Genomic DNA, 18,414 nt, shown 5'->3' on the forward strand with positions numbered 1-18,414 from the left:
GCGCAATGCTAGTGACACAAATCACCATGTGCAGAAACGTTTTTAAAAAAGAGAACGGTAATTATTTCGAGGCAAGGTTTTTATTATCAAAACTACACTCTGTACATAAGAGCTCTGTAGATCACAGGATCCATTTACAGTATGCATAACTAACAGTAGTCTTTTGCGATGCTTGAAGACAGCTAGAGCAGACATTGCATGGGATCTAGCATATATACAACAGCATCTTTGAACAGGTTTTGAACTAGGTTTTATATGTATGACAGAGGAACTTCTACAAAAGGTTGGAAAAGCAAAACGCATGTGAGAATTTTATATCCATGTCAAAAAAAAAAAGAGTAGATGCAAAATAGCGGATTTTTACCTTCCAAAAATGTATGATTGGATAGCAACCCTGCCCCCACATCCTATCCACACAAGGAATAAGGTTTTCAGCAACCATTTTTAGTTTACAGTGCCACACATGTAGACAACTGCGGGCAGTACGGTGTTACAAGCAACAACTAAGTGGTAAGTTGCTTTTGTCCTACCAAAATGAAACCTTTTATGTTCTCAAGCAACTTTAAGGTTTAGGAACACAATTCCCGCCTGTTGTACAAGAGTCCGTATCAGTGCGAAATTTTTAGCCATTATTAACTGTTTGTGGCCTACTAACTAAATGCACTTTGAAACATACAGGACTATCAGCTTCTGGATCAGTCTACGCTCATCAACCTGGTCCCTTGTGTGGATGAGCTATATACACATACCATGAGCATGAGAGCAAGCTGCTGGCTTATCACCCAGACAGCATAAAGTACAATGCAAGGCTTAAGCGTATATAACTGTATCCCCTGTTCATGCAATGTGCAAGATCCCACACACAATAGGCTCCATGTTAGACATTATGCATGAGATGGGTTAAAAGGACATGCTCCTGCATGAATCACCCCAAAATTTAAGACATACATGGTTTTCCATCACATATTTCAGATCAAGCCCGCAGCAACACAGCGGCTTTAAGAACTTTTAAGACGTTATCAGCAGCTAAGTTTGTTCATCCTTTTTTAAATCTACTATTTGGAGCACTGTATAACGTTTATTAATCTATTCATACCATACTTTATGATGGATAAAAACAACTAATTGCTTTCTTGAGCATGAAGGATAAACTGTACCTTTATAGCTCTAGATGCAAAGCGGCTCAACCCCCACCAAAACTTTCAGTTTAGGAAATGTCACCTTTGTCACTGCTATCTTCTCCTGCAACATCCGTTAAGACTAACAGTATTTCCAGTCAGATTCCCGATTTGTCTGGTTTGTTGCTAAATCTAAAAAGAAACCCCTAAAGGATGAACTGATGTTGTGATGGCAGCAGCTCCAGACTGCAAGATATAGAAACATTTAACCATGTAAATCCCTTAAGTTGTGCGGAGATTCACTCCACCTGCTGCTTTGCTTAGTGCGATTCAGGAAAATTCAACCGTAGGCATCTCTTTCTGCAAGTTTCAACCCTTGTGTGAAGCCGCACTGTGGCTTAACACACGTAACAACTAATTGCATCCAGCATGAAAGGAAAACTGCTACCTAACGGAATTAGAAATCCACACCCCGTAATGTGGAACTTCAGTCAAATGCCACAAAGGGTTTTGTTCTTAAAACTTGGGGGGGAAATGAATGCTTGGTTAAAAAACAGCAACCAACGCCTTCAAAACAAACAATTAACCTTAACGTCAGTTTTGCCGATGACCATAGAACCACGTCCAATTTCATTCTTGCATTTCAAGTTCTTGTTTCAGGCTGTAAATTTGATTTAAAAAGGGCGGAATTATTATTTATAAACAAAAACAAAGATCACCAATAATCTAACCCAGCATTTAGTGAAAAACCCATCCTTCCAGCTCTTGTTTTTCATGGCTCTCATTTGTAGATGGTGGGCTGAAACTGGGGCCTTCTGCAAATCATCCACACCATTCACCAATCTGTTTGCGCCCTCGGAACAGACTGCCATTTGCATAACGAAAGCAAAGGAAACCAGACTAATAGACTGAATTTTACAGCCAGCAGAACATGCACGCAGCCCTAACGATAACCCTCCGAGGTCATTCTCTAGGTGCCCCGAGTGCAAAAGGTGGTTATGAGGAAGGAGGGACCTTTTCAGTGGTGGCACAAGTAATAGAATGGTCTTCCTCAGACATGTATGCCTGGTAAAGGTGAAAACCTTTCCCCATCTTCACCATCCTAAAAACCTTTCAAGGTATTTTGTACTGATGTTATTCTTTGCTGTGCATTTTACTCTGGGCTTTATTCTCTACAGATTCCACTCCTTATTGTTTTATTTTTCAGCCGTATTTTTCGCTCCTTAAGATGCACCTAGTTTTTAGAGGGGGAATGCCAGAAAAATAGTATTATTTAAAGGGAGCGCTGAGCAGAGCCTGGGACGCATACAGGCTCTGCTTAGCGCTCCCTTTAAAGAGCTGCGTGGAGCATGTTTGCGGCTCTTGGGGGCTTTTCCCCAGGAGGGAGAAAGGACTGACACACTCCACGCGGCTCTTTAAAGGGAGTGCTGAGCAGAGCCTCCCACCTGCATTCGCTCCATAAGATGCACACACATTTCCCCTTACCTTTTAAGAGGGAAAAGGTGCGTCTTATGGGGTGAAAAATACGGTACCAGTGGGTTCAACTGCTTAGTCATAAATTGCTCAGAGAACCTTTTGTTAGTAGATAAATAAATAAATGAAAACTCCTACAAAAGACAGGAGAATTGGGTGGAAAGGAGAGAAGCCCAAAGTTACCTTTTCAAGTAAGCATGGACGTTGTCATAGCCATGGTATTTGGCCAGGTAAACAAGCACACCTGTAGCACATCGTCCTTCCCGCTGCCTGCAGAAGCTACAGTTGCAGATGCCACGGCAAGGTGGGCAATGCCAGTCCTAAAAGAGGGAGAAAGAAGAGAGGGGAAGGAATGTGTTTATAGTAATTCTGGAACGACTCGCTGCTTTGGATTGTAACATTAAAGCACCCATCTATTAAACAAAACACGGGAGCATGAATGATTCCTTTGTGACCCCTACCCTGTCAAGTGAGCCCAAAGTCATTCACCGGCGGGAACAGGAGGCACTGAATGCAATTTTTATTAATGGAAAATAACATCACAGTCCCCTGGCTCGTCTTAATCCAACTGGAGACGCTGCTGAAACTGGCCACTGGCCACACGCCCTTCTCTAGCTTCTCACTCTGGATCCCTCCCCCAAGTGGAAGAAGGCTACGTCAAGCAGGTGGGCTCCTCCTGTACACCTGTCTGGCCTGTTGCTCCATCTGGGTATCAGCAGGACTGGGAGGGACCTGCCGCTGGATAGCAAAGGCAAACTCTGCCTCCTCTCTGTCCTCACACTGTGACTCTCAGCCTCTAACCCTGACCTAGAAGGGCTTCTAGCACCTCCCAGCTCATCTCTTCCCCAGACTGATCCTCAAGTGTCCCACCACCAGGATCTGGGGTCTAAGTCGTCATCTGTGTCCTCCATGAGGTGGGCAGCTCCCATCACTCTTCCTCATTCAGCCAGTCTCTGACACAGCCACACCGTCAAAACGAGTATAAAAAATACCGTATTTTTTGCTCCGTAAGACGCACCTGACCATAAGATGCACCTGGTGTTTTTTTTTGGGGGGGGGGGGGGATCAGATCACAATTGTGCAGCTTCTTTTGCAAAGGGGGAAAGACCCGTTTTTTGAGGATCTGCTCAAAATTGTGCAGCTTCTTTTGCAAAGGGGAAAAGCCCTGTTTTTTGAGGATCTGCTCAAAGTTGTTGAGCTTACTTTGCAAAGGGAAAAATCCTGTTTTTATGGGGTTCAACTCACAGTTCTGCAGCTTCTTTAGGAAAGGAAAGGGAGCCGTTTCTACAGTTCCCAGACAGATAATCTAATCAGCCAATCACATGTCACTGGGGAAATGAACAGCCTCCGTCTGCAGAACATTCAACAATGGAGGCCTGGGCAAGGGGGTGGGGCCAGAAAGGGAGCCAGCAATCGACCACACACTCGCTCCATAAGACGCACAGACATTTCCCCTTACTTTTTAGGAGGAAAAAAGTGGGTCTTATGGAGCAAAAAATACACTAAGTTTTATCTTACCGGATCCAGCAAAGCAGTCCTGACTTCTTCTCCATAGCGATTGCGTAGGCAAGGCCCACAGAACTGCCCGCGCACTCCCAAACATTCTGGATTGCGACAGTTTGTCTTGGTGTCTATAGTCTTCTGCCGACACTGATGGCAAGTGGAACCCTGCGAAAAGAACGACGAGGGCAAATGAAACTGGACTCTTCCTTCTTCTTCTTCTTCCCCATTTCCCTACCTCACTGTCTGACTCAGTAGCAAATCACAGGTTACGTACAATTCAGCCACTAAAATGGAAATTCAGGTGGGAACTGAAGAGTGCAGAAGAACAGGGATGATTCATGATTCATAAGAGTTTCCAAAACATGGTTTGGCATTATATCTGAACAACACGTTCTATTCATTAAGGACACTATTAGCCTCAAATCCAGAGGTGCTACATATTCACAGATCCTCTTAGGTCAACTATCTAACGTCAGGTGATGGATAATTCTCAAGGCGGGGTGCTGCCCAAATGCTGTACAACAGAGTGTTGTGGGTGGTTACAGCGACTAATGATGGGCAATACCTGAAAAACCCTTTTTGGCCAAACTTGTACAGTGGTACCTCGGGTTACAAACGCTTCAGGTTACAGACTCCGCTAACCCGGAAGTAATACCTCGGGTTAAGAACTTTACCTCAGGATGAGAACAGAAATCGTGCAGCAGCAGTGGGAGGCCCCATTAGCTAAAGTGGTACCTCAGGTTAATAACAGTTTCAGGTTAAGAATGGATCTCCAGAACGAATTAAGCTCTTAACCAAAGGTACCACTGTACTGCCCCCTCCCCAATGTAATATCATCAGGTGTAGAGCAGGGGGTATGGCTTGCCAGGCCAAACCTGGCCCCTGGGTGGGCCAGACATTCCCTATCTTTGTCCAACATGAAGCAAAGAAAGCAGAACTATATGCCTCCTTCTCCCCTTCCTACATCTCCAAGTTGCCCTGTTAATCTTAATGATCATCTGCAAAGGGTCGGTGACTCTCCCATAAGACGGGTGGGAAACCTGTGGCCCTTTGGACACTGTTGGGCCTCAACTCCCATCAGTCCAGACCGCTGCTCATTGTAGCTGGAGCTGATGGTTTGGAGCCTAGCAGCAAGTTCCGCAGCCCTGCCAGAAAGAGCTTCTCAGTTTTGGAACAAGGAGCAGGGAAACTTCTAAGTGTAAGGGGCTATTGCCTACAACATTTAAACTTCATTTTAGCTGGGCAGAGCAAATGAATATGCTGGCACAACGTAGGCGTTCTTACCGTCACACGATTATACACTTTATCTCTTGCACTCTCACAGATACCATTCAACTCTTCCTCACTGATTTCTTCCACTGGGCGGATAACGTGGGGGAGAGTCATAGAACTTTTTCTTCTGGGACCGTCCGATTCATCCTGTAGAAAAGCCCAAACACATCAAATTAAATATTTCTCAAGCTAAGCCACACACACACACATACACAAAAACCCTCGCCAGTAACACACATGCAGTGGTTTCAATGAGTTTCTGATACATCCATCCTTCAACTTGCTCTCTGTCTGCATGGAGAAGCAGCAGAGGAACTTGCACTAACACTTCCTCTCCGCAGAAGTCAAGCGGCCACATTAATGACAGCAGGATGACACAGAAGGAATCATTTCTATGCGCTTCCTCTCCAAGGACTTTTGTTTTGCCGGAAATGTTGTCAACAGTGCTATGTACGAGAACCAACCCAATCACATCCAACTCCACGCCAATCACGTCCAAGGTGAAGTTTATATTTTAGAGGTTTCTACCACTTCATGCGCTCTAAATTAGAATAAAATCAACAACTCAGACCTCAGAGTATTCATCAGACATTTTCCTTCTCACTAAGTAGTACGGATCCTCCTCCTCATCCTCCTTCTCCGAAACAGGGCTTGGAGGACCTTCGATCAGGGACCTGGATCTTGTGTGAGGCCTGGCATTTCTTTCTGGATTCCTCCTTAAAGAACGCCTGGGAAATGATTTCCTTGGAGATCGCTGCGGTTTCTGTAATAAAGGACCAAAAAAATCATCGAAGTACACCATACAGAAATAAAATTTTCATTGGTTTTCCATCTCTTAGCTACAGCTCTAACTAACAGTGCATTTCTAGGAACAATTTTAATGCACCATGTTCAATGAAGTTTACTCCCAGGTAAGTGTGCACAGCACTGCAGCCTAAACCTCAATTCAGGCATCATTTACTTAAATATCTAAAAACTGCATGTTTGGAATAAAAAGGCATAAGAAAAAAACACATAACAACGCAGTTAAAATAAAAAACATACTAGTACAGTAAAATTAACAACAACAACAACAACAACAACAACTGGTTGGGGGGGGAGACACATTTTGAAGGCCTGTCTAAATGGGACCGGTTTTAAAAGACATCTAAAACAATTGGTCCAACACATGACCCTCAGTGCCTTTTTTGGCGGCCCTCAGCAACATTTGAACCCACCCCCCAAATCCTTGGGCTGCCTTCCCAAAGCCTTAAGTGAGGCACTGGGCTTTAGGAATGAGCTGTGAGAGCTCTGACAGGGTCCTAGAGTCCTCCCTACCTTCCCAAAGGAGAGTTAGCACTTTCCCAACTTTAGGAGGGAGCTGGGAGGGCTCTAGGACCCTGCCAGAGCCCTGTGCCCCCTTCTCAAAGCCCGAGACCTCACTTGGCCGGCTTTGGGAAGGCAGCACAAGGGCTTGGTGTGGGTGTCAAATTTTGGCCCTGCTCCTTCCACCCCTGGGCTACAAGCCTGTGTGCAGCCCACGGCTTCCATGTTGAAGTACTCTTGCAGCCAAGTTGGTATGAAAACTTGGACCGCCCCTATCTAAAAGAAACAAGGGATGATTCCTTCCCAACTTCTACTGGCAGGGCATTCCACACTCCTTGGAAAGGCCGACCAGACCTTAGGAGCATGGGTTAAGTACCCTCATTGGAAGATCTCAGTGATCAAGTTAAAAGTGAAAGGAACCAGACACTATGGTTTGTGCTGGCTGTACTTCAGAACCCAAACCGTGGACTGGCTTCCAAATAAAAACACTGGCAACCATGGTTTGGAGTGCTTGATCCACTTTCCAGCCACTCAGCATTCCTGCTTCTCTGATGCAGCTTCCCCTCTGGAGCAGGGCAACCTCTGAAGACATTAACTAGATACCACACTGAACCATGGCTAGGCTTCTTTAACCATGGTTTACCATGCTGTACTAAAAGGTAAAGGGACCCCTGACCGTTAGGTCCAGTCACGGACGACTCTGGGATTGTGGTGCTCATCTCGCTTTACTGGCTGAGGAAGCTGGCGTGCAGCTTCCATGTCATGTGGCCAGCATGACTAAGCTGCTTCTGGCAAACCAGAGCAGCGCACAGAAACGCCGTTTACCTTCCCGCCAGAGCGGTACCTATTTATCTACTTGCACTTTGACGTGCTTTTGAACTGCTAGGTTGGCAGGAGCAGGGGCCGAGCAACAGGAGCTCACCCCGTCATGGGGATTCAAACCGTTGACCTTCCGATGGGCAAGCACAAGGCTCAGTGGTTTAAACCACAGTGCCACCCGCGTCCCATGCTGTACTAAATGGGCTCAATTCACGATCAGCGGAATATGAGACAAACTAAGCTGGAGGAAGCAAGGGGAAACCAAGGAACAATGGCATACGGTTGAGTATTGGCAGAAGTGAGAAAACTACAACGGTCTTACAGTTTCAATGTATTTCCTTCTCTGCCTCACAAACTCATGCACAGAAGAGAAGTCCCTCCATTACAGGTATTCGCATGAGGCCTCAGAACAGAATACAGACTTCCAGCTTCCCAGCGGCTTTCTCAGTGGGGCAGAGCAAAGGCAATAGTCTCCCAACAGCAGCATCGCTGCCACTTACCAGAACAGTGAGGGGAAAGGCAGTGGCGAGGTCAGGGCAGTAGCATAGGTAGTAACACTGCACTGGCTTTACTGGTGTACTGCACAACCCCAACCACCACACCATCAAAATCAATGGGCTTAAGCATACAAAGCAGACCTCAGTGACCGTTGACTATCATCCAAATACTGTTTGCACAATTCAGGAGATCAATTATTTGAACTTTAGACTCATTTTTATTGGGGGTGCGCTCACGCAAGCGCGTAGGTAAAATATGCAACTGAACAGGACTTTGCTTTGTTTGTTTTAGATATAAAGACTTGCAGGTGCTTTTAACTGAACTGAAGTATTAGGGAGTGACCAATTAAAAAAACAACAACTAGTAATAGCATGTGGCGGCATGTTTTATCAGTTAAGTTCTAAGGAACTGGAATTCGCTGCATTTGGCTTATCAAGTTACAGTGGTACCTCAGGTTACAAACACTTTGGGTTATGGGTTACAGACTCCGCTAACCCGGAATTAGTACCTCAGGTTAAGAACGTTACCTCAGGATGAGAACAGAAATTGTGCGCTGGCAGTGTGAGGCCCCATTAGCTAAAGTGGTACCTCAGGTTAAGAACAGTTTCAGGTTAAGAACGGACCTCCGGAACAAATTAAGTTTGTAACCAGAGGTACCACTGTAATCTGTAAATGACTTTTTAAAAACAACAAGAAGTAAATGATTGCGACTTACCAAGGTTGGAGTTGCCAGGGGACCTTTCCTTGTAAAAATTCCAGGCACGTTTTTTAATTCTGCCATTAGTTTTGCAAGCTGTAAAAGGGAACATAGAATGTAAGTGGTTTCGTGTCAGGGAGTTTATGCTACTATGGGATTTTGACGGGACGTTAATTCAGAAACGTCTCACCAAGGATGGCCAAGCCAGTGCTAGCAGGCACCAGGTTGGTGGCCCTTCTGTATCTACAGTGGTACCTCGGGTTACAGAAGCTTCAGGTTACAGACTCCGCTAACCCAGAAATAGTACCTCAGATTAAGAACTTTGCTTCAGGATGAGAACAGAAATCGCACGCTGGCGGCAGCGGGAGGCCCCATTAGCTAAAGTGGTACCTCAGGTTAAGAACAGTTTCAGGTTAAGAACGGACCTCCAGAATGAATTAAGTTCTCAACCCGAGATACCACTGTATTTACAAGTGGCAGACTCTGAGTTCACCAATGGAAGGGCTTTTCTGAATGGGGTGGGGAGTGAGACGTGTTCAATTATGTTTTGTGTGTGTGTGTGTGTGTGTGTGTGTGTGTGTGTGTGTGTGTGTGTGACTCAGAGATACATTTCAGCAGAGCCAGCCCTTCTTCACTGAAGCCTATTGGAACTGGTTCCTGATGGGAATCCAGCCTGAGACTAATCATTCAGAAAGTGTACAAGGGCTATTTAAGAGGTTCTTTCAACCAGGAAGATGGACAGCACTAGGTATGTGGTTGGGTAAATCCTATTTCAAATCAAGTCACTTGGTTGCAATTTCAGAACTTTTCTAAGAATAGTAACAAATAAAACTTGGTAAAAATATTTTGAATGGAGTGGCATATAGAATACCATGTGCAAATGGAGTATTAGGAAGAGGCACATGTTTTTATTAATGCAATGGAACTCTAGCTCATTTCAAACGAGAATCATGTTACAACTTGGTCAAGAGAAAACAGCAACAATTCAACATGCATGAGAACACTTCTTTGTACCTACCATGGCCTTATTCTCCTTTATATTTAAAGCCCTTTTCTCTAAGAATTTTGGGCCTCTTTCTTCATCGGAATCAGAGTCCAATTCCAGTTCGGAGGGAGGTTCTGGGGCTAAAATTATTTCACTCTTCCCCCTCTTAGATCTTCGAAGTGGAAACTTCATAGCGACTTTAAGGGGAACAGAGCACTTCCGTGGCCTCTTACATGAAAATTTATCTCCGTCGCTCATGTTTTCCTCCGAGTCTGTATCCAGTTTCTATTCAGGGTTTTTTAAAAAAATGGGAGTTGTGAAATCAAGAGTTAGTTATGGTTGCCACAGGATCCACCATCTCAATTATGGCTTCTCAGAACCATTCCAAATTCAAGTGCATTTACATCAACAACCAAGGTTAGCTTGCAGAAAGCACAAGTCTCACTGTACACAAGCCTGGTTTTCAGGAAGCCACCTCATTCTCCCTTCAGAGTGACTATGCTATTTTTTTTTAAAAAGGTCCGAAGCCAAAACTTCTATTTTGGAAGACCCAAAATAGAAAAACAGGGAAACTGCAATGCCGCATATAACCACAACAGAGCGATCAAATCACATTATTATTATTATTATTAGTAGTAGTAGTAGTAGTGGTATACCACCCTATGCTCACAGGTCTCCACAAGAACACCTACCAGCCCTCATGGGATATCATTATTTCTAAAACCTTTTTTCTTTAGTAAAGAGCAGCCTCATATCCAACACAGGGCTGCATGTGGCAGAGAAATAAACAAACAAACAAACAAACAAACAAACAAACAAATAAATTATTTATATCCCGCCCTCCCCAGCCGAAGCCAGGCTCAGGGCGGCTAACAACAATGAAACAGTACAACACAACACTCTAAAATCATTCATTATAAAATTAATTCAAATCAAACCAATGGCAACCATTGGGCCAGAGCTCCACGAAGATTGCCGATGGAGGGAGTCAGGCTGTGCCCTGGCCAAAGGCCTGGTGGAACAGCTCTGTCTTGCAGGCCCTGCGGAAAGATGTCAAGTCCCGCAGGGCCCTAGTCTCTTGTGACACAAGCGTTCCAACAGATCGGAGCCACAGCCGAAAAAGCTTCATTCTACCAGTTGGCAAGCCTCACGCCCACCCTGAAGCCCTTTGTGTACCACCTCCATGAGAAGCCTGGAGGGTTGGGCAACACAAGAACAGGCCTGTTCTGCGGTGGCTTCATTTGTAGAACGCTCTCCCCAGTGAGGCTCTCCTGATGCCATCATTATATATATTTAAGCGCCAGGCAAAATCTTTCTTCTATAACCAAGCCCGTGGCCTTCGAAAAGTGGTTGGGGGGTGTTCTAATATATTTCTTTTCCTCTAGGTTTTAATTTATCTATGTGGGTTGTTGTCTGTCTGTCTGTTTTGTCGTAAACTGCTTTAGGTTGCCCTGGGCAAGATAAAGCGACTGACAAATTCAATAAACGATAATTAAATGTGAAGTCAGGTGTGGGCTGGAAAAGACATGGCTGCAAAAGGACAACTGAGAGCCATAAAGAGCACACCTGATTACTTCTTGGCCAAGTGAGGCTTTCTGTGAGCACCAATCAGCTGTTCAGCACAGGACAGCTAGTCTCACTGGGAGTGGCTGCCCAAAGCACAGTTTGCTACAAATGCCAATATTATTTGATTTAAGCTGAACAAGGGAGCAGACTGCTTCCGTGTGCAATCAATTGCTGGCTCTCGATTCCCAAACTTACAGCACAATCCTAACCATGTCTACTCAGAACTAAGTCCTACTGAATTCAATGGGGTTTGTTCCCAGGTAAGTGAGATTAGGATTGTAGCTTTAGTCAATCATCATGCATTAGCTTGCAGAGTGTTATTTTGGTGTCAGCATGCACATGCAGCGTGGATGCAATTAGCAAGTTAAACTGTACAACTCACCAGCACATCCTGAATCTCACTTTCTGAAAAACCACAGAATGATTCATCATCCGAATCCTCGTAAAATATTTTTGCTATTTCCTCTGCAACTTCTGGCTTGAAGCTCCGTTTCTTTAAAAAAGAATAAAGTACACTAGGTGTTTCTCTTTTTTCTTTCTTGCTCTCTCTCTCTTTTTTTCAAGAGAACCTATTTTCCATAAACTGTTCAGAGAGCAAATCACATTTTACAAGTGCACTACAAGAGAATAGCTTTTGTAACAAAGAAAAATGTTTCAGGGGGTTTACAAATGGTTTCAGAGCTGTTACAGCAAATCATCAGGCATGTTAGGTTAGGCGACATTTCAAAAGGATAGAATAAGTGGCTAATCTACCTCCAACAATTACTACCTAGAAGCACAAGGGGAAAAGCGAAATGAAATTACAGTACATACTGTATATTCATAACTGCTGTATAGAAATGTAAGCAAAGCATTTTAATCACGGATGGGGCATTTTTCAGCACCGCGCATTCGATTCTGTTTATTCTCGCACTTTTTACTTACCGTGTTTGCAAAATTATCAGAGCCAAAACTGTCACAACTGTCATCAGAGGATGAAGAGGTTTCCATGGGGATCAGTTTTGTATTGCGGAATGCTGTGGGCTTCTTCCTTCCCTACAAAATGAAGATGGTAGTTCAATTAGGTTTCTATAATAAGATTAGTTCTAGAGCAATCTCACAATGCTTAAACTTGATCACACTAGATAGGAAAGAGCTGTTACATATTAGACTGCATCACAAAGCTAACATTTTCACCATGTTTTGCACTACACCCAGGAGTAAAAATTAGACATTTTATTTATTAGGCAGGGGGCATTTCCACCATATATATTTACATAGGAAATTTTTGGGCAGAATTCAAGTCCTGCTATCAGAAGCCTAGCATATCAGGACTTCCCCTCCCCTTCCCCCCATGCATACCATAAAAGGGAGGTCAGGAGAACCCCAAAAACAAGGGCATCAGAATAGGGGGGGGTTGCTTAGTCTGGCGAGATGAAAAACTACCACAGGCTGAATGATTGCCATAGTGCTAAAATGAATTCCTCCCATAATCTTCAAGTGTCTTGTCAACAAACATTGTAAGGTGTTTTTTTTTTGGGGGGGGGGGGGGGTTAATTCAACCATCCAGTCTAAAATGAAGATTTTAGCTGTGTCTCAAATTTCTAAAATGTAAAACGTATCTACCAGTTCCAGTTATTGAAGCAATAGCACGACAAAAAATAGGAAAAGCGCCTTTTCCTTGCTAAGTTTGCCAACCTTATTCATTTGACTGTTTCAGCCAATGGCAGCTGTGCTTTCTCATCCAACCTACTCTTTAACACTCCCAACCACTTCAGCTTATGGCCAGCCATTCATGTGACTGCACTGCCACAAATTTTAATTCACCTAGATTTGGCAGTAGCGTGGCAAATTCAGTCTGTGGCTGCGCAGCTTGGTGCAGCTGAAGAGTTATATGTGAAGCGGCTCTTATTGCAGGTTACAAGTTCTGTCCACCAGGTAAATGAGGCATTAGGTGAGTTACTAATCCAACTTCAGAGCTGTGTTCCACACATAATGCCTGGATATGCAAACTTCAAAAATATTGACATTTTTCGAAAGATACAGTGGTACCCCGCAAGACGAACGCCTCGGAAGACAAAAAAACTCGCTAGACGAAGGAGTTTTTCGTTTTCTTAGCCGCTTCGCAAGACGCATTTCCCTATGGGCTTGCTTCGCAAAACGAAGCTTGCCCCTTGCTCCAAGGGGCGGCAACGGGGAGAAGCGATTCTCCTCGCTGCCCCTTCCCTTGCTTTAAAACAGGTCCGGGGACAGAGGGGAAGGTGCGCGGCGCTTCCCCTCCGTCCCCGGACGGTCTCCATAGGAACGCATTGATTGATTTTCAATGCATTCCTATGGGAAACCGTGCTTCGCAAGACGAAAAACTCGCAAGAAGAAAAAACTTGCGGAACGAATTAATTTCGTCTTGCGAGGCACCACTGTATGAACATTTTTGGAAATGAAGACAAACTATTATATGAAACCCATTTTTGCCCATTTAAGTTTACTTCCTCAAATATCACTCCATCCTTATCAGACTGTCTTCACGATTACTTAACTATTTTATGTAGCCACACATGATAACACTCTGCAGTCTAACTGAAGAAAGGGTTTGGGCTACAGTCCTATACACACTTGGCTAACACCATAAGTCCCTGGAAATTCAGTGCATCTCACTCCTACATAAATGTGGTTGTTCACAATAACTGCATTTTTTAAAAAATGAAAGAAATTAAGACAAACACCATCATATATTTTGTATTCAAAGTGCATGGAGCCAAAGCACTTTTTGCAAAGCTCCTGCAAATGATCCAGCATGTTAAACATCAACTATGTCAGAAAACTGTCCAAACCAAGCACACCAGCACAAAACAAAACCAGATAGGTAAGTGACAATAAAATTAATTGTAAATATGAAGCGCAGGATCCTTATATAGTCTACCAGATGAACTCAATGAAGCTTATTTCTGAGTGGACAACAGTTGCGGGCAAATGGGCAAAAGATTGCAGCTCCAGTAATAGTTTTCTCATGCCCCTACTAATATCATAATAGTTTGCAAAGTGCAAAAGTAATTCCCACTTCATGCAGACCTTTTAAAAAAATGTATAGGAATTCTAAAACTTGAGAGGAACACATCCAAAGCATAGACTTTAGTATAACACTCTAAAGACTTTTCCTCAGATGTGTTCCCCATTCAATTCAATGGAGCTTAACTGTGAGCAGCTAAGTTTAAAATTAGGAGACAGGGTAAGGTGGCAAATAAGGAAAACAGCTGGTGTGCTACAGGGTGAAGGTGTCAACTTTTGGGATAGCTGGACTATTAGAAAGCAAGTGTGGTATAGTGGTTAGAGTACAGGGCTAGGACTTGGGAGACCAGCTATGAAACTCACGAGTTAACTTTTCATATAAGCCAATCACTTATATCTCAATCCAACCTACCTCCCAGGGTCAATGTGAGGCTAAACATGTGGAAGTGAAACACCATATACAGGGTCCTGAGGACCTTGGAGATAGGGCAGTTTAAAAAAAATATCCAAGTGGTCAGCATAAGTGAACCAGTAAGTAATTAAGAAGTGAATTCTAGTATCTGCACTGTATTAGGTGCTCTGAGAAACACGAAACTAACACTGTCAGGCCTTGAAGGAATTCCAAGTTAGACCCATGTTTCCCAAAACTTGGCTTTCCAGCTGTTTTTGGACTACATTTCCCATCATCCCTGACCACTAGTCCTGCTAGCTAGGGATGTTGGGAGTTGTAGTCCAAAAAACACACACACACACACACACACACACAAAAAAAACTGGAGACCCAAGTTTGGGAAACAAGGCATGTTCTGAACCACTTATTTCCTTTGAAATCTGTTATTCCAATTCCTGGGCTCCATCCTGACGCAGAAAGAACCAATAAATTAGCAAAACCCTGCCTGGGACGACTAGTGACTTTCCTTTCCAATGATTTACTGTAACCATAATTACTTCACAAGCAAGAGTCATAAATCTGGGATTAAGGTATTTATGGGGGGGGGGGGGAGCTGCTTTCAGGCCTGAAAACAAGCCTCGCAGGCAGGCCAGAGCCTGTTCATGCTGCAAGGCGGCAAAGATTATTCACAAGTTGAGTAAGTACAAATGAGGACTCAAGGCATCTCTCTACTACTCCCCATTTGCTCCAATGGCCGTTTCAGCTGCTTGCGCTGCGGGTTCTTCCTCAAAGCAGCTACTTAGCCCCCCCACTTTTGCGGAAAGCTGGAACTTTACAGAATTGTATCCACCTTCGCCAGCCCCATAGCTGCCTCCTGGGCCCCCACAGCCCGGGCAGGCAGCGGCCACGCGGGCCGAGCCTAACTCCGAATCCATAAAGGGGTGAATCCGAAAGTCCCAGGCGGCTCACGTGGCTGGTGGGCGGGCGGAGAGAAGATAAAAGCGCTGTGGGGGAGCGCGCTAAAGAGCGGGAAAAGAGGGGCTCGCCCCCCTCCGCTGAATTGCGAAGAAGGGAGGGATAAGAGGCCCTCCTCCATCTTTTGCATGAGAGGAATGGACTATACGCACGAGATTGCCCCCTGAATTGGGAGTGGTTTCCCTGGTCCCATTTTTCTCCCCAAGAAAGCTTGCAGCTGGAAAAATATCCCGGAACAAGAGGGGAAGTAACACCCGGGGGGGAAGACGTTTTGCTATGGGGAAATGTTTGGTCAGGCTGGCGGAAGCACGGCTCCCTATTTAAAAAGCGCACCAAAAAGGCGCAGCGTTGCTTTTGGCTTACTCCAAAGTAAACCCCCATGAGTTCCACGGGGCTGCCTTCCGAGTAAGCGCGTGCAGTTTTTGCAGGACCCCGGGGCTGCGCGCGCTCTCCCCCCATTCAAAACTGCAGGGGATTCCGGGGGATGCAATGCTTAAAAACATTATGCTCCCTTCTCCTTGGTAGGGGCCCGGAGAACAAGACATCGGGGTTAAACCGAAACGAGTCGCAGCTTGCCCTAAAAGCCAGCCGCCTTCCTCCACCTATTTCGACAGATCCAGAAATCTCAGGATTGCTCCACAAACTTGTTAGCTGCTAGAAGCAAAATAGACTCTCCCTGCGTATATTTCTAGCGCATGGTTTTTTATTTTTTATTACTCGCTCTTCAGTTCCCACTAAACGTACGCGATCCTGATGCATGCAAGCCCTTGGGAAAGAGAGCGGCTGGCGCGCAGCTTGCAGAGGAACGCACGCAGCTAGCATGGCCGCGATCCAAAAGCACGCTTTCATGCGATTTAAAAATAAGAGCAAATAAACAACAAAACGAACAACCCCGGCTATGTTTGCATTTTTAAAAAATCCAGAACGCCCCACGTTTCATAGTTCATCCCCTCTTTTAAAGGAGCTTGTGGGACCTTTTCCAACTTAGGGATTTAAAATGCCCGGTGAAGAGCAAACTATTAAAAAAATTAAAAATTGCTGTGGCTGAAAAGGAGGCTGCGCCTGTTCTCTTCATCCGCGCAGCCCCCCATCCTATGCATTTTTACTCAAGCCAATTCCAGCGGAACTTCGTGGCCCCCAAGTCTTAATTCTCACCCCGACGCCCCTACCTGCAGGCCGAAGGGGTCCATGCTGCCGACGGCGGAATTGCCACTCGAAAGGCGCAGCGCGGCCTCTTTCCGCGGGACGCAGGAGCAAAGACCAAACGCTCCGCCGACTCGCGCCAAAGCTGCTCGAGGGCGGGGATTACGCGCAGTTTTCCCCGCCAACTGCTGGAGTCCTGGAAGGTCCAGAAAGAGGTCCTGCCGCATCCTGATCTTTGCCACGGAGCTCAGGCGCCAGCAATGTCTTCATTCTCCTTGCAAAGCCCGGAGCCTAAACGCGGATAAATTGCGCGTGACTGCAGAAACTACCTTTCCCCGCTTTAAATTTTTTTCCCTCTGCGTTTTTGTGGTGCTGCAAGGACCTAGCTCAGTGGCGCGAAATAAGCCATGAAGTATTTGCATAGAAGGAAAAGGGAGGGGAGGGGGGAGGCCGAGCCGCATGTTCGCCCCGGGAGGAAATTGCTCTCTGCAAGTTTAGAGGAGGTTCTGTTGGCAAGCGGAAACCAAGAGTCAGAACTTGAGGTGTGCTTGCTGTAGTGACTGGTGCTGCAGCTATTCTGGCGTATAAAAGTTGTTTGCACCGTCGCAGGATTGCGGGCAATCCCGCAAAACTATGAGGGTCTCTACCTTAATTCGCCATGCTGTATTTAATTGGTTCCAGGAAAAGCTGATTGCTGCACCGTCGCTAGTTCATTTTATAGTGATGCAATCTAAAACAATCTAGCTAAAATGGAGTCCCACTTTAAAAAAACAAAATAAAACAGCCGCGCAAAAACATAATGAAAGTAGGGCTAAAATGCTGTTTCATAGGCATACGCAATACTTACCTTTTGCACATAATTTTATACAAACTTACTTTTTGCACATAATTTTATACAAACGTAAAATCAGACTCCGTTGGTGGTGGTGTGGTGTGACTTGCTCTCCCTAGGTGATTATATATCTATATCTAGCTATCTATCATCTATCTATATCTATCTATCTATCTATCTTATCTATAAAGGCATGCAATTAACATTTGAATACCTTTACGCTGCAATTCTTTAGCCTATTAAGTCCTGTTGATTTAAGTGAGGCTTACACCTGAGTAGATGTGCAAAGAAATATGCTGCTAGACCTAGCCTACAGCAAAAAGTAATGCATTTCATTTGCAATGGTAAAAGTGTAATGCTGAAAGTCTACACACTTCAGAAATGTAGCTAATAGTTCATTATACTGTAAGTGGCTTCAGGGACGACTGCAGAAAGGTACACTTCTCTGTGTTTCATTTTCACCCTTGCTTTTCTAGAACATGGTCTTAAGGGCATACACGGATTTGGAGTTGAGCAAACTCAGGCCTCGCTGCACGTGTGTGGCGATGTGTGTGGCACGCACACAAGCCGCATAATCTGTAACACGAACCAGGCGTGATCCAGAAAACAGAAATCTTACACAGCCCAAATCACAATAGAAAACCAGGAGTATGTAAACTCTCTGTGGGTTATTATTCCTTGTGGGCATGCTGCAGCAAGCTGACATGTAAAAGAATCAACATTTTAAATAAGCCCTTAATTACATACTTACCTGCACCATTGGCTTCTCAAAGTGCAGGCAAAAGCAAATGAACTGAAAAGAGCTCTCTAGAGACTAGACCACACTTCATTCTTCCAAATCCACTTTAGCTC

General features: G+C 44.7%; 1 protein-coding gene across 3 annotated transcripts; it reads right to left on the bottom strand.

Annotated features, from left to right (window-relative positions):
* Positions 1-61: 61 nt before the first annotated feature.
* CDCA7 (cell division cycle associated 7) lies at positions 62-17,020 on the bottom strand. 3 transcript variants are annotated; one of them, XM_077917003.1, is made up of 10 exons: positions 16,757-17,016; positions 12,161-12,271; positions 11,619-11,729; positions 9,704-9,955; positions 8,704-8,781; positions 5,938-6,129; positions 5,379-5,513; positions 4,110-4,259; positions 2,775-2,911; positions 62-1,779 (listed from the first exon to the last, which is right to left on the bottom strand). In XM_077917003.1, exons 1-10 carry the CDS (start codon positions 16,955-16,957, stop codon positions 1,749-1,751), a joined length of 1,398 nt encoding a protein of 465 aa, XP_077773129.1. In that variant the 5' UTR covers positions 16,958-17,016; the 3' UTR covers positions 62-1,748. The 3 variants fall into 3 exon arrangements, with proteins under 3 accessions (XP_077773129.1, XP_028605330.2, XP_077773130.1); XM_028749497.2 differs by lacking the exon at positions 16,757-17,016 and adding an exon at positions 15,463-15,492; XM_077917004.1 differs by lacking the exon at positions 11,619-11,729 and having other exon boundaries at positions 16,757-17,020.
* Between the last annotated feature and the right edge of the window lie 1,394 nt (positions 17,021-18,414).

Source organism: Podarcis muralis, chromosome 1 (assembly GCF_964188315.1).
Source record: "Podarcis muralis chromosome 1, rPodMur119.hap1.1, whole genome shotgun sequence".
Taxonomy (NCBI): domain Eukaryota; kingdom Metazoa; phylum Chordata; class Lepidosauria; order Squamata; family Lacertidae; genus Podarcis; species Podarcis muralis.

Bases quoted from the DNA above. Each gene is read 5' to 3' on its own strand.
- CDCA7 (XM_077917003.1), bottom strand. From the start codon at position 16,957: ATGCGGCAGGACCTCTTTCTGGACCTTCCAGGACTCCAGCAGTTGGCG. The intron at 11,730-12,160 runs GTAAGTAAAAAG...TCTTTTTTAAAG, and splicing joins CTGATAATTTTGCAAACACG to AAACGGAGCTTCAAGCCAGA. The intron at 4,260-5,378 runs GTAAGAACGCCT...TTCTTTTCGCAG, and splicing joins AAGTGTATAATCGTGTGACG to GGTTCCACTTGCCATCAGTG.